This window comes from Ursus maritimus, unplaced genomic scaffold, assembly GCF_017311325.1.
Source record: "Ursus maritimus isolate PB19 unplaced genomic scaffold, ASM1731132v1 scaffold_3, whole genome shotgun sequence".
In the NCBI taxonomy this organism is placed as follows: Eukaryota; Metazoa; Chordata; class Mammalia; order Carnivora; family Ursidae; genus Ursus; species Ursus maritimus.
This window is the reverse complement of record NW_024425563.1, coordinates 14542210-14553460: the sequence shown is the minus strand read 5'-3', so window position 1 is coordinate 14553460 and position 11251 is coordinate 14542210. Positions and strand designations below refer to the sequence as shown.

Sequence of the window (11251 nt, the reverse complement as noted above, 5' to 3'; positions counted from 1 at the left end):
ATGAACTTAGCACATGTTGCTTCCTCACAAAACTTTGGGTGTTTTCCTGTTGTACAAATGGCCAAAAATCTAAAATCCTTAGCCCAGTCTACCTCTTCCTTGAATGAATAAATCGGTTTGGTCCTCTCTTTTTACCAGACTGATGTATTCGTTGTTGTCTCATTATTTTCCTTCCCTAGCATGATTCTCATTTTAGCTTACCTCTTTTTCTCTTGCTGGAATAACTTTTCTCCTTTACACATTTAAATCCCGCCTGGCTTGCTACATGTGATTGCCTGAGCTTATAGCCTTTTAGCCTCCGAACCCCAGTGTAGTGCCTGCTCTCCATGCTACTGAATAGGCATTTGTCAGTTTTTCTTGTTTATATATGTGTTCTCTCTTTCTTCTTAATTAGCATTGTCTTTCTAGTGCAAGGACTTTTTTTTTTTTTTTTTATTTTTTTTTGAGAGTGCACAATGGAGAGAGCACGGGCTCGGTAGAGAGGCAGAGAGAGAGAGAGAGAAGCAAACTCCCCACTGGGCAGGGAGCCTGATGCTGTGCTCGATCCCAGGACCCTGAGATCATGACATGAGTTGAAGGCAGATGCTTAACCGACTGAGGCACCCAGGCACCCCAAGGACTTTTGTTTTAATGTTATCTAGATATCTTTGCGTATCTTGGTTTGGGATGGATAAGAAACTATTCATGCTATGTTCTTCAAAAACAGTATTAAAAGCTAGAAGAAGAGCTTTATTTTTCTTTATCCACTCAAGGAAAAATGGATTTGGAAATGGTACAAGTGGGAACGAGCAGTTTATAACAGGAACTAATTTCTGCATGCACAGTGTGCCCCTTTCCTCTTCACCTGTCATTCATGTTGGGCTTGTTTATTTAAATGCCAGGATTGGAATTAGGAAAGAAATACCAAAATTTTTGTTTTAAGACAATATTACATAACTTGAATGCATACTCAGGTTTTATTATTTCAAGGCTTTTTCCATATTATACTGGGCTTTCTCTTGTTATTGAGCTGGAGCTTGAATCAAATGTTGAACATGGATGAAAGAGAGATTTTACAAATATGAGGAAGGAAGAAAGTTGGAAATGCAAGAAGTGAGAAAGTATAGGTGACTTGTGTTATAGAAAGTAACATTGGCATTGGAGGGCATGTGGAAGGGTTCATGTGGTCAGCTGGGGCTTTGTATTTTCCATCCTGTGTCCTGTTATCATGCCATTGTTTCACTTTTTCTCCAGCTGGTGTGTATTCTTCTTAGTACTTTACCAATATCACTATCTATTTTTTGATTCCTTGCTATTTTTTTTTTTTAAGATTTTATTTATTTGTCAGAGAGAGACCGCGAGAGAGGGAACACAAGCAGGGGGAGTGTGAGAGGGAGAAGCAGGCTTCCTGCCGAGCAGGGAGCCCGATGAGGGGCTTGATCCCAGAACCCTGGGATCATGACCTGAGCTGAAGGCAGACGCTTAACTGCTTAGCCACCCAGGTGCCCCAATTCCTTGCTATTTTTGTACTACATCTAAATTATTGTTATATATATATTAAATATATTTATATATTAAAATAGTATAAGGAAACAATAAAAAGATACATGGGAAGAATTATTTTATTTATTTATTTTTTAAAAAGATTTTATTTATTTGACAGAGAAAGACAGCCAGCGAAAGAGGGAACACAAGCAGGGGGAGTGGGAGAGGAAGAAGCAGCCTCCCGGCGGAGGAGCCTGATGCGGGCTTTATCCCAGGACTCTGAGATCACGCCCTGAGCCAAAGGCAGACGCTTAACAACTGAGCCACCCAGGCGCCTCAAATTATTATTTTAAACAAACTATGCCGTGTAAATAAATAAATAAAAGAATTAAAGCTAGGTTAGATAACAGTGAAACTATTGCCGTAATGTGAAGGTGGTTTTTAGAAAGTTAAAATTACCAAACAGTGCGGTTTGTTTTTAAATCGTAAATATAATAATAGGAATTTATACTGTTACTCTTAAGCATTCTTCCTCCTCTTCTTCCTCATTAAAATTTCCTGTGACAATATACTATGATCTTGTAGGTGACACTGTTCTTTAGAAATACTTTTCAAGGGGCGCCTGGGTGACTCAGTTGGGTTAAGCGTCTGCCTTCTGCTCGGGTCATGATCTCAGGGTCCTGGGATCCAGCCACACATCGGGCTCCCTGCTCAGCGGGGAGCCTGCTTTTCCCTCTCCCTCTGCCTGCCTCTCTGCCTACTTGTGATCTCTCTCTCTTTCTCTCTTTGTCAAATAAATAAATAAATAAATACTTTTCAGTATTTCCATTGTTAATAAATTGACTTAGGGATGTCAGATTTGGGGTTCCTATATAATTTGTTAAAGAGGGTCTCCTAGAAGAATACTTGAGCTGTAACTCTAAGGAGGAATATGTAAAACTGCTTGGAAAACTTAATTGGATAAAGCAAGCCTTTAGTGAATATAGTATTATATCTGTACCTTACTGGACACTGCTACTTAGATTTCCTGTTGTTACATCACCTTCAACATGTCCAGAACAAAACGTTTCCTTCACAGACCAACTCTTCCGTTTGTTTTAGTCATTTCTCTTGGTGGCGTCATTGTTTGCTCATGCTTGAAATACTCCTGACCTTTTCCTCTCCACACTTGGTTTTCAGTTAGTTAATTGGCTAGTTCATAGTTCCATTTAATTAGTTGATTGAGAGTCATTGTGTTACCAAAAGAATATCGAACTATATTAAAGACTGGATTTAAATTTTTACTCTGCTCCTGCCGGCTTATAATCTTAGGCTTGTGATCTTACGACTTCTCTGAGCCTTGATTTCATTGTTGTAGGAAGGTGGTGATGGAATTGATGATTTCAGAGATCCTTTTCATCTTTAAAATGCTTTTATTCTTCTGTAGAACCCTGTTTTACCTCCATTACCTGCTTTCTCTTTTCTAATTTGACCCTATGGCTTTATTTCTGGCTTATCCTAATAGCCTGTCCTGCTTGCTCTTAACCTCTTTCTTCTTGTCAGTCCATCTAGTAGTGTGGTGTTAATGCTTCTAAAATACAGATTTTATCATGTTCTATTTCTGTCCAAGTAGTCAGGACAGGACATTCTTCTTTGCCTGTAGAGAAAATTCTGCATGTTGATTCATATTCAGAGTCTTCAACAATCTAGTCAGAATCTGTAATTTGATGCAGCAGTCCTGAAGTATTTGAGAAAAGAGAAGTTCAGAGAAATTTAAGTGAATTTCTCAGAGTTAAATGGGTAATAAGATGTTAAGGGAGGTCTTCTGAGTTGCTGAGTACCCAGTCTGTCTTATTTTATTTATTACTTAGACAAAAAGTTTTCAAGTAAAAGTGGAAAAAGCATAAAGCATGAATATTTTCCATTTTATATGATCCCCCATCCCAGACATAAAGCCTGTCAACAACTTAATGTACCTTTTTCACTTTCTGTGTGTGTTGTGCATGTGCATGTTCTAACAAATGGCATTATAGCGTTTGATTTTTTTTCACTTGTCTTGGAGAAGTTTCCAAATTAGTGGTCTGTATTTTAAAAACATGTCTATATAATATTTCATAATATTGCTGTTCCCTGAATTATTTATTTAGTGACTATTATTATGTTAATAGCTTTGGTTTGGGTGCACAATGTGGCAATGAAATCTTTGTGCATCTGTGTATATTTGCAACTGTTGCTTTAGTTTAATGTCTTTATTTTTTTCATTGAGAATATAAATTCCTTGATAGCAGGAATTATCTTCTTACACTGTTTTATGATTCCCTTTAAGGTCTAGCTGATCTGAGTAAATAGAACAAAGCAAGAATATTTGCAGTTCTTGCAGTGGTGGTTACTATGCCTGGTTTTTGTCACCGATAAATTCATTAATATGTTACTGTCATTAGTTTATAACTGGCAGTACATTCAGATGTGTAGGTCAGCCCTTTGATTTGCTCTACTGTAATATCATGTTTATTTATTGATTTTGATGTATAATTTCTGCATGCCTCTGTTCTGTTACTTAGATTTGTTTCTCCAAAATTAAAGTGGCTTTATTGATTTTTTTTTCTGATTCTAAGAATAATACAGGTTCATTGGATTTAATTCAGCCAGTATCAAACCAGCCTCACAGCAGTGTCTGTACGTGAACTTACAACAATGGCATTTTAATAAGGTTTTCTTTGCCATCTCTTTTCTCCACTTAGTATCAAGATCATAATTTCTAATGGCTATATAATGTATTATATTACTATTCCATAAATCAGTTAATCAAAACCCTTTTGCTGGGGTCTTAAAATGTTTCTAATTTTTTACATCAAAAAATCTTGTGCATTTACCTTTGTGTACTTATTTCATTGTTTCTTCAAGTTCTTAGAAGTAGAATTCCTTAGTTTAATCATCACATTTATTTAGTAGTCATGGGTTGTGTAAAACCTGGTCTTTTATGTAGGAGGGGAAAAATAAACTATTTTCTTCATGAAGCTTAAAGTCCATTTGAGGACATAACTATGTTCATTTTTGAAATTTCAAAGGAACACTTAGAAAAGCACTTAGAAGAATCAACTTTATTAAACAGTAAAGTGTGGTACAAAATGCTGAGAGGTTGTAAGAGAAGATATCAGAATTAGATATAGTTATTTGGTCAAGACTTCACAAAGGAAATGTACTTAGGATGGAGAAGACAAAAATGCAGAACTGAATTTTTCCAGTTAAAAATAAGCATTTTTCCCATTTACAGTCTAAGAATTTAGATGTCTTTTAATTAAAGCGCCAAGAATAAACTTGTGGTAAGATGTAATTATGAAGTAAATTAGTTATTGAATTTAAAAATTCAAAAACTCTCCCTACGACTTTCATTACAAATAGAGCCATTGTAAGTTAAAATAAATAACCAAACATTGTATTATATTCAGTTTGAAGTTCATTCATTTTACAAGAGAAGCAGCAGCAAATATCTGTGCACTGAGTGCTCAAAGCACTATTGAACCATCAGTGACCAAGTCAGGATTGATTCAGCTTTTGAGGATTGGTCTGTAGCTGGTCATGGTGTGGTTCTATCATGGTTCCCTTTGTGGTGGCTTTTTAATCAGATGATGGTGGTCTCAGCATTAACATGGACACACTTACCCTTCACTCACTTTTACATTGGCAGGTAGTTCTGTTTGTTTTGGCTTGATTGTTCTTTATTTTAAATACTCCTTGTGTGTATGACAGTGCCAGAGTACGTGTTTAGTCATAATGGTATGGATAGAGGAAAACAGATAACTAGTATCTAGAATTCTGAAAATCTGAATACACCTACCGTCCTGCTAGATCCCTGAAGAATAAGCACTGAGGCTATTTCAGGCCAAAAAAAAAAAAAAATAGGCCCTTCCTCCTAGGACTTTGGCCCCCGGCCAGTCCACTCTTGTAAGCTAGGCTAGACTGGAAAACTAGCTGCAGAGCTCATGGCCCAGGATAGAGTCAGGTTCAGGTGGTCTATCTCCTGGAGGACAATAGCACACAGGAAATAAGACAGAAGAGTAGCATACTTAAGGAAAGAAGTCCCAACAAAATTGGTAATCCATGGAGAGGTGAAGAAGATCTTCTCTTCCAGAACTCAGATCAGTTTTGTACTGGGTTGCATCTTGACCACCCTTGCTTATGAAGCTTAAAACCCCCTCCTGCCAAATTTCTTCCTTGTCCTCTTTATCAGTCTGATTCATTCAACAAATATTTATTAAACATTCCTATATACCAGATAAATTACCCAGTAGGTAAAACAGAAAAAATACTTGTGCTTGTGGAGCTCATATTCTAGTGATGTAGTGAAAATTTCCCCCTTGCACAAATTTCCCTCCAAGGCATACATCCCCCCCCACCACCCAACTTCTTCTTAACCAAAAGTCCATCCTTACATCAGTGGTATAATTGTGAATTGTGTCCTTTTTGGTGTTCATTTTGTTGTTGACCCACATATTTGGGTTTTTTCCTTCGGTTGGTTGTATGATGTAAGTTTCAAGATAGAGCAGAGGAAAAGCCTAGAATTCCTGCCAGTATGGGTGGGCAACAGAGATGTTTAGGTTAAACAGTGAGACAAGATTTATATACTCCTTTTAGGTTTTTATTGATAACAGATTGGAAATCTTGTTAAGCAGAGGATAAAGATAAGGGAGATAACTGGAGGAAAGGCAGTTAGACAACTGCTTTGGGTATCTGCTATGTGTAGAACACTGCATGGTAAAACAGAAGGGGTGTTAGACTAGAAATCAGTCTAACCAGATTTTCTAGTAAGTGTCTGGAATAAGTGTCTTTCTGGGCTTCGATTCCATTGTCTGTAAATTGGGAATAAAACTAGATCAGTGAGTGGTTCCCAGCGTTGTACATTAAAAACACCTGGGAGGCTTTTACAGTTCTCTCTTTGGAAGGTAGGGCTTGGACCTGTTTTCAAAAGCTTGTATCAATATTATTACCCCAGGTCTAGGTTAAAAACCACTGCATTGGACCAATGGCATTCCCAACTGTGGCCTCATAGCATTTTAGGAAGTAAGTGTAGCATCCCATAAACAACTGTAGCTATAGAAATACACGTATAAAGGGAGTTGGAGAGATTATTGTGAAGATATCAGTTAAGAAACACTCATTCTAGAGCATGCAGCTCTTGATCATGATGTCATGAGTTCAAACCCCATGTTGGGCATGGAGCCTACTTACACACACACACACACAGGCTGGTGTAGCAAAGATGGTAATGGTCTTTTGCAATTTTTTCATTACCATCTTATTTTCCTGCATATTTTAGGAACATTACATTTTTTTCCTATAGCTTCTTAAAAATGTTGCTTAGTAAGCAGTTTTGAATTTCCACACATCAACAGCATGTTTCAGTTGCTGTTTAATGTCACTGGAAGACTCAGTTAATCTGTAGACCTATGAATGAGAGTAAGCAGTGGGGCCTGGAAAAATCTCAGTACGCTCAGCAACAGTGATACGTGAGAGCCATCAATGGGATGAGAACTTATAATACTTGTGAATATTCCTTATTATTTCCCAAAGGATAGCTTTGAAGACATTGTCTATATTTTCCCATTCATTGTTTTACATAATTAATAACCAAGGTAGTAGAGTTTTACAGAGAAACTTAATTTTTTAGATAATCATAAAATCTCAGAGTTGGAAGGAGGAAGCTACTTAACAGTTGAGTACCTTCCTCGCTATCTAAAAAAATGGTTGTCTAAACCTTAGTATTGGGATCTTTCAGTTATCTGGCAACTCATTAACTCTTGAGGTGTGTTCTATCTTTGGAAAGCTTTTGACCATTAGAAAGTTGGTGGGTTTTTTGTTTTTGTTTTTGAGAGAAAGTTAAAATCTGACTCTCGAGTCCCTTGGGCCCATAATAAAATCTATTTCTGCTTCATGCTGAAAAGTTCTTTAGTTGATTGAGGACTAGGTTCACATTTCGATTTTTCTTGGCTAATTGCATCTGTCCTCTGGCTTTTTTTGTATAGCTTGGTTTTGAAACACTTGGTCTAACTCACTTATATCCCTTGAAATGTGTTAGCACACAGAATGTATCATTGGAAGAGAGGTGTTTGCCAGCCTTCAGCAAGAGATTTCTCACTTTGTTCATACTATGTCCTGTAAGTTAATTTATCTTAGTGATGCCACATTGTAACTCTTGATGGGTATGTATTTTAATTTGTCTTAATTTTCTGCTCATAGCTGTTTGTAAATTTGTCTTCTTAGATATGACTGTAAGACTTCATATTTTAAATTTTATTTGATCTATCAATTCTTTTGAATCTTAGATTTTTTTAAAAAAGTTTATTTATTTTTAAGTAATCTCTACACATAGCTTGGGTCTTGAACTCATGACCCTGAAATCAAGAGTCACATGCTCTTCCAACTAAGCCAACCAGGTGCCCAGAATCTTTTGAATCTTAATCCAGTGAATTGACTATTTTTTTTTAGCTTGGAATATTGTACAAAATTGACATTCATATCCTTTGTTGTATCCAGGTTGTTGGCAAAAAAGTTAAGACAGGGTTATATCTAGATATTTACATACAAAGCTTAAGGCCCAGACCTATGTGCCATTGATTGTTCTCGTCTATCCCTTGCTACTAGAAACATCCCTCTGCCTGATACTGGCTTTTTTCTTTTCTTTTTTTTTTTTTTTTAAGGTCTGCCTCCTAAATCTTCTGTAAAACCTTAAGCATTCTTTTCTTAGCTTTTCCTAAGCTAAGTTTGCTTCCTCACACATTTTAAATCCAGTTTAAATGTAACCTCTTCATAAAGACCTTCTCTGATCACCAGGCAGCATCCCATCGTAATGGGAGTGTTACTATTTTATTGAACCTCCTAACTGTATTCAGAGACACAATTATGGTTAGTTATTTGTTTCTAATTATCTTCTAAATGTCAGCTCCATGAGGTCGGAGACTGTATGTATCTCTGTCAGTTAGCTCTGTGTCCCTAGCACCTAGCATAGTGCTTGGCACAAATGGGTACACAGTTAATTGAAGGAATGACTTTACTACTATAGTGTTTGCATAGTTTACTATACCTTTTCAAATTGTATTCCCTTTTTACCAACCTTCCAGCAATTCTGAGACATTCTTTTGACAGGATAGCATACTTTCAGTTTGGAAAATCTGTTTTACTTGGGTCATCCATTAATCACATCTGTAAATATCTTCGCATCTAGCCCAATTTTTTCCCCTCAGTATTCCCCCTAAAAGATTTCCTGAAAGATCTTACTTGCTCAGATGCATGTAAAAATGGCCAGATTTTTAGGAATTTTTGTCTCAGGAGAAAATCTCTGATTTGGTAAATAATGTCTAATTGGAATTCTAAGTACAAGGATCCTAGGTTCAATGGGAGTATATTTAATATCCCTGATATATGCTTGTAAACAGGATTTGATACTTGTTTTTTGTGAAGTTATATCGAGTCTTAATAAATTTCTTTCTACTAGTTCACCTAGAGTCTTGTCTAGAATCCTTATCAAGGTTACTGGTCTTATGTTTGAGGACTCCATCTTTATTTGAAAATAAGAATGTTCTCGGGGTGCCTGGGTGGCTCAGTCATTAAGCGTCTGCCTTCAGCTCAGGGCATGATCCCACGTTCCTGGGATTGAGCCCTACGTCGGGCTCCTCTGCTGGGAGCCTGCTTCTTCGTCTCCCACTCCGCCTGCCTGTGTTCCCTCTCTCACTGGCTGTCTCTCTCTCTGTCAAATAAATAAATAAATAAAATCTTAAAAAAAAAAAAAAAAGAATGTTCTCAAAGAATACTGACTTTAATACAGATATTTGGTTTACATATTTTTTAGCTTAATTTTAAACTAACATTATCTTTTCTGTGTTAATGGGCTAAGTGAAATTAGTTTTGATACAGAAGCTAGAAGCTTTTTTCAGATTTTTATAGTTTTCCTCGTCCGTTCTTAAGTACAAAAGTAATCACTGTTCCCATCTGTTGGTAGAATTGATGTGGATTTTCTTCTGGCACCAAGTTTTATACTTGTGAAATTTTGTAATTTGAAAGTTCATAAATAAGCATCTGTAAGACTTAATTTGTATTTTGAAGAGAACTGTGCTTGTTAATGAATTTTTGAAAAATGTGTTTACTGTTTGAATAATATGTCTTATTTTTCACCCCCTAGAGAATGGATCTTGGAGAATGCCTGAAAGTTCATGACCTGGCTTTAAGAGCAGATTATGAAATTGCATCCAAAGAACAAGATTTTTTCTTTGAACTTGATGTATGTGATTTTGCTTTAATGGGTTAGATTATTCTTTGTAGTAAAACATTTTGAATATGGATTAATATCTCTATAGGAAAAGGCTTTTAGCAAATTATCTTCTTTGTGTTATGAAGGACAGTACTAAATTGAGTAAGATCATGTATTTTCTTGACAGACAACATTTAAAAAAAATAAGGTGGACATTTTATGAAAATGTGTAAAAATCCATGCAATGCATATATGCTTTTGAAAAACTATTCCAGGAAAGTTGTGATGATTAAGGAAACCTCAATTTAATTAAGCACATGTAAACAACAAATTTCTGATGTATTTAAGGCCCTTTAATAGTTTACTGAATTTTTACATTCATTTTTATTTTTGTATCTATGAATATATATATATAGAGAGAGAGAGGATGTGAAGTACAGTGTTTTTATGTAAAACTAATAGAAGAAATATTAGAGTAGGAGGTACCATTTAGGTACCTTAAAGGCTCAAGATCTGATTTGTAGTTTATACAAACGGAATTGTTTGTACAAAACTAGGGAAATTTTTTTTATATTTATATAAAACATACCAGTTAGCATTTCATAAAAGATATTGATGAGCGTACATCTTATACTTTTTACAGTAAGGTAAAGCAGTCACTAAGCACCCCCATGTACTTCTAAGAATTTCTGCTAATAGAAATCAAAGTCAGGAGTGCCTGGGTGGCTCAGTCAATTAAGCGGCCAACTTGGTTTCAGCTCAGGTCATGATCTCAGGGTTGTGAGATCAAGTCCTGCACCACATTCTGTACTGGGAGTGGAGCCTGCTTAAGATTCTCTCTCCCTCTCCTTCTCTCCCTGGCCCTGCGCATTCTCTCTCCGTCAAAAAACAAAACAACAAAATGAAAGTCATCTGTGTAAACATAATTTAATATGGGGCTGGAACAGTTGGGAGAGACATCTTTAATTAGATTTTGATTTAATATATTCTGGGCATAAAATATAGTGGAAATCATCTAGAGGTAGGGGTATGGATATTTAGGTCATTTTCCATATTTTACCATTTTTCTTCTAGTGGTTTGTGGGCCTTGCAGAATATTTTTATAGTCATCTCATTTATAAGTGCTTTAAAAATATTCTAATGAGTTAATTCAATAGGGTCTTCCCTATTCTGAGGTGATAAGAGTTCTCTCATGGTTTCTTCTGGTATTTTTTATGGCTTCATTTTAAACACTTAGATCTTTGAACCAAGTTAAATTTATGCTGGTCTAAGGAATTGAGGTATAGATTTAGCTTTATTTTTCCAGATACCCACTTAATTGACCCAACACTACTGATTAGTACATCTTTTTCCTCTCACTCTTTGAGATGCCACTTTTATTTTCCCATAAGGAAATTTTAATAGATATATCTTGTGAATTTAAAGATGAATTTTAAATTAAAAGAGCTAAATAACCTTTTTTAAAAAGATTTGTATTTATTTGAGAGAGAGTGAACAAGAAAGAGAGTGCACACACAGGAATGGGGGGAAGAGGCAGAGGGAAGGAGAACCAGACTCCTGCTG

The 11251-nt window shown here is 36.0% G+C and overlaps 1 protein-coding gene across 4 annotated transcripts in view; it reads left to right on the top strand.

Annotated features, from left to right (window-relative positions):
• Positions 1-11251, top strand: part of LOC103669042 (putative RNA-binding protein Luc7-like 2) — a 56824-nt gene that overhangs the window by 22346 nt on the left and 23227 nt on the right. For all 4 annotated transcript variants that reach the window (XM_040643952.1, XM_040643953.1, XM_040643954.1 and 1 more), the window contains one exon: positions 9620-9718. In XM_040643952.1, coding sequence (XP_040499886.1) covers positions 9620-9718 — 99 coding nt within the window. The remainder of the gene's footprint in view (positions 1-9619; positions 9719-11251) is intronic.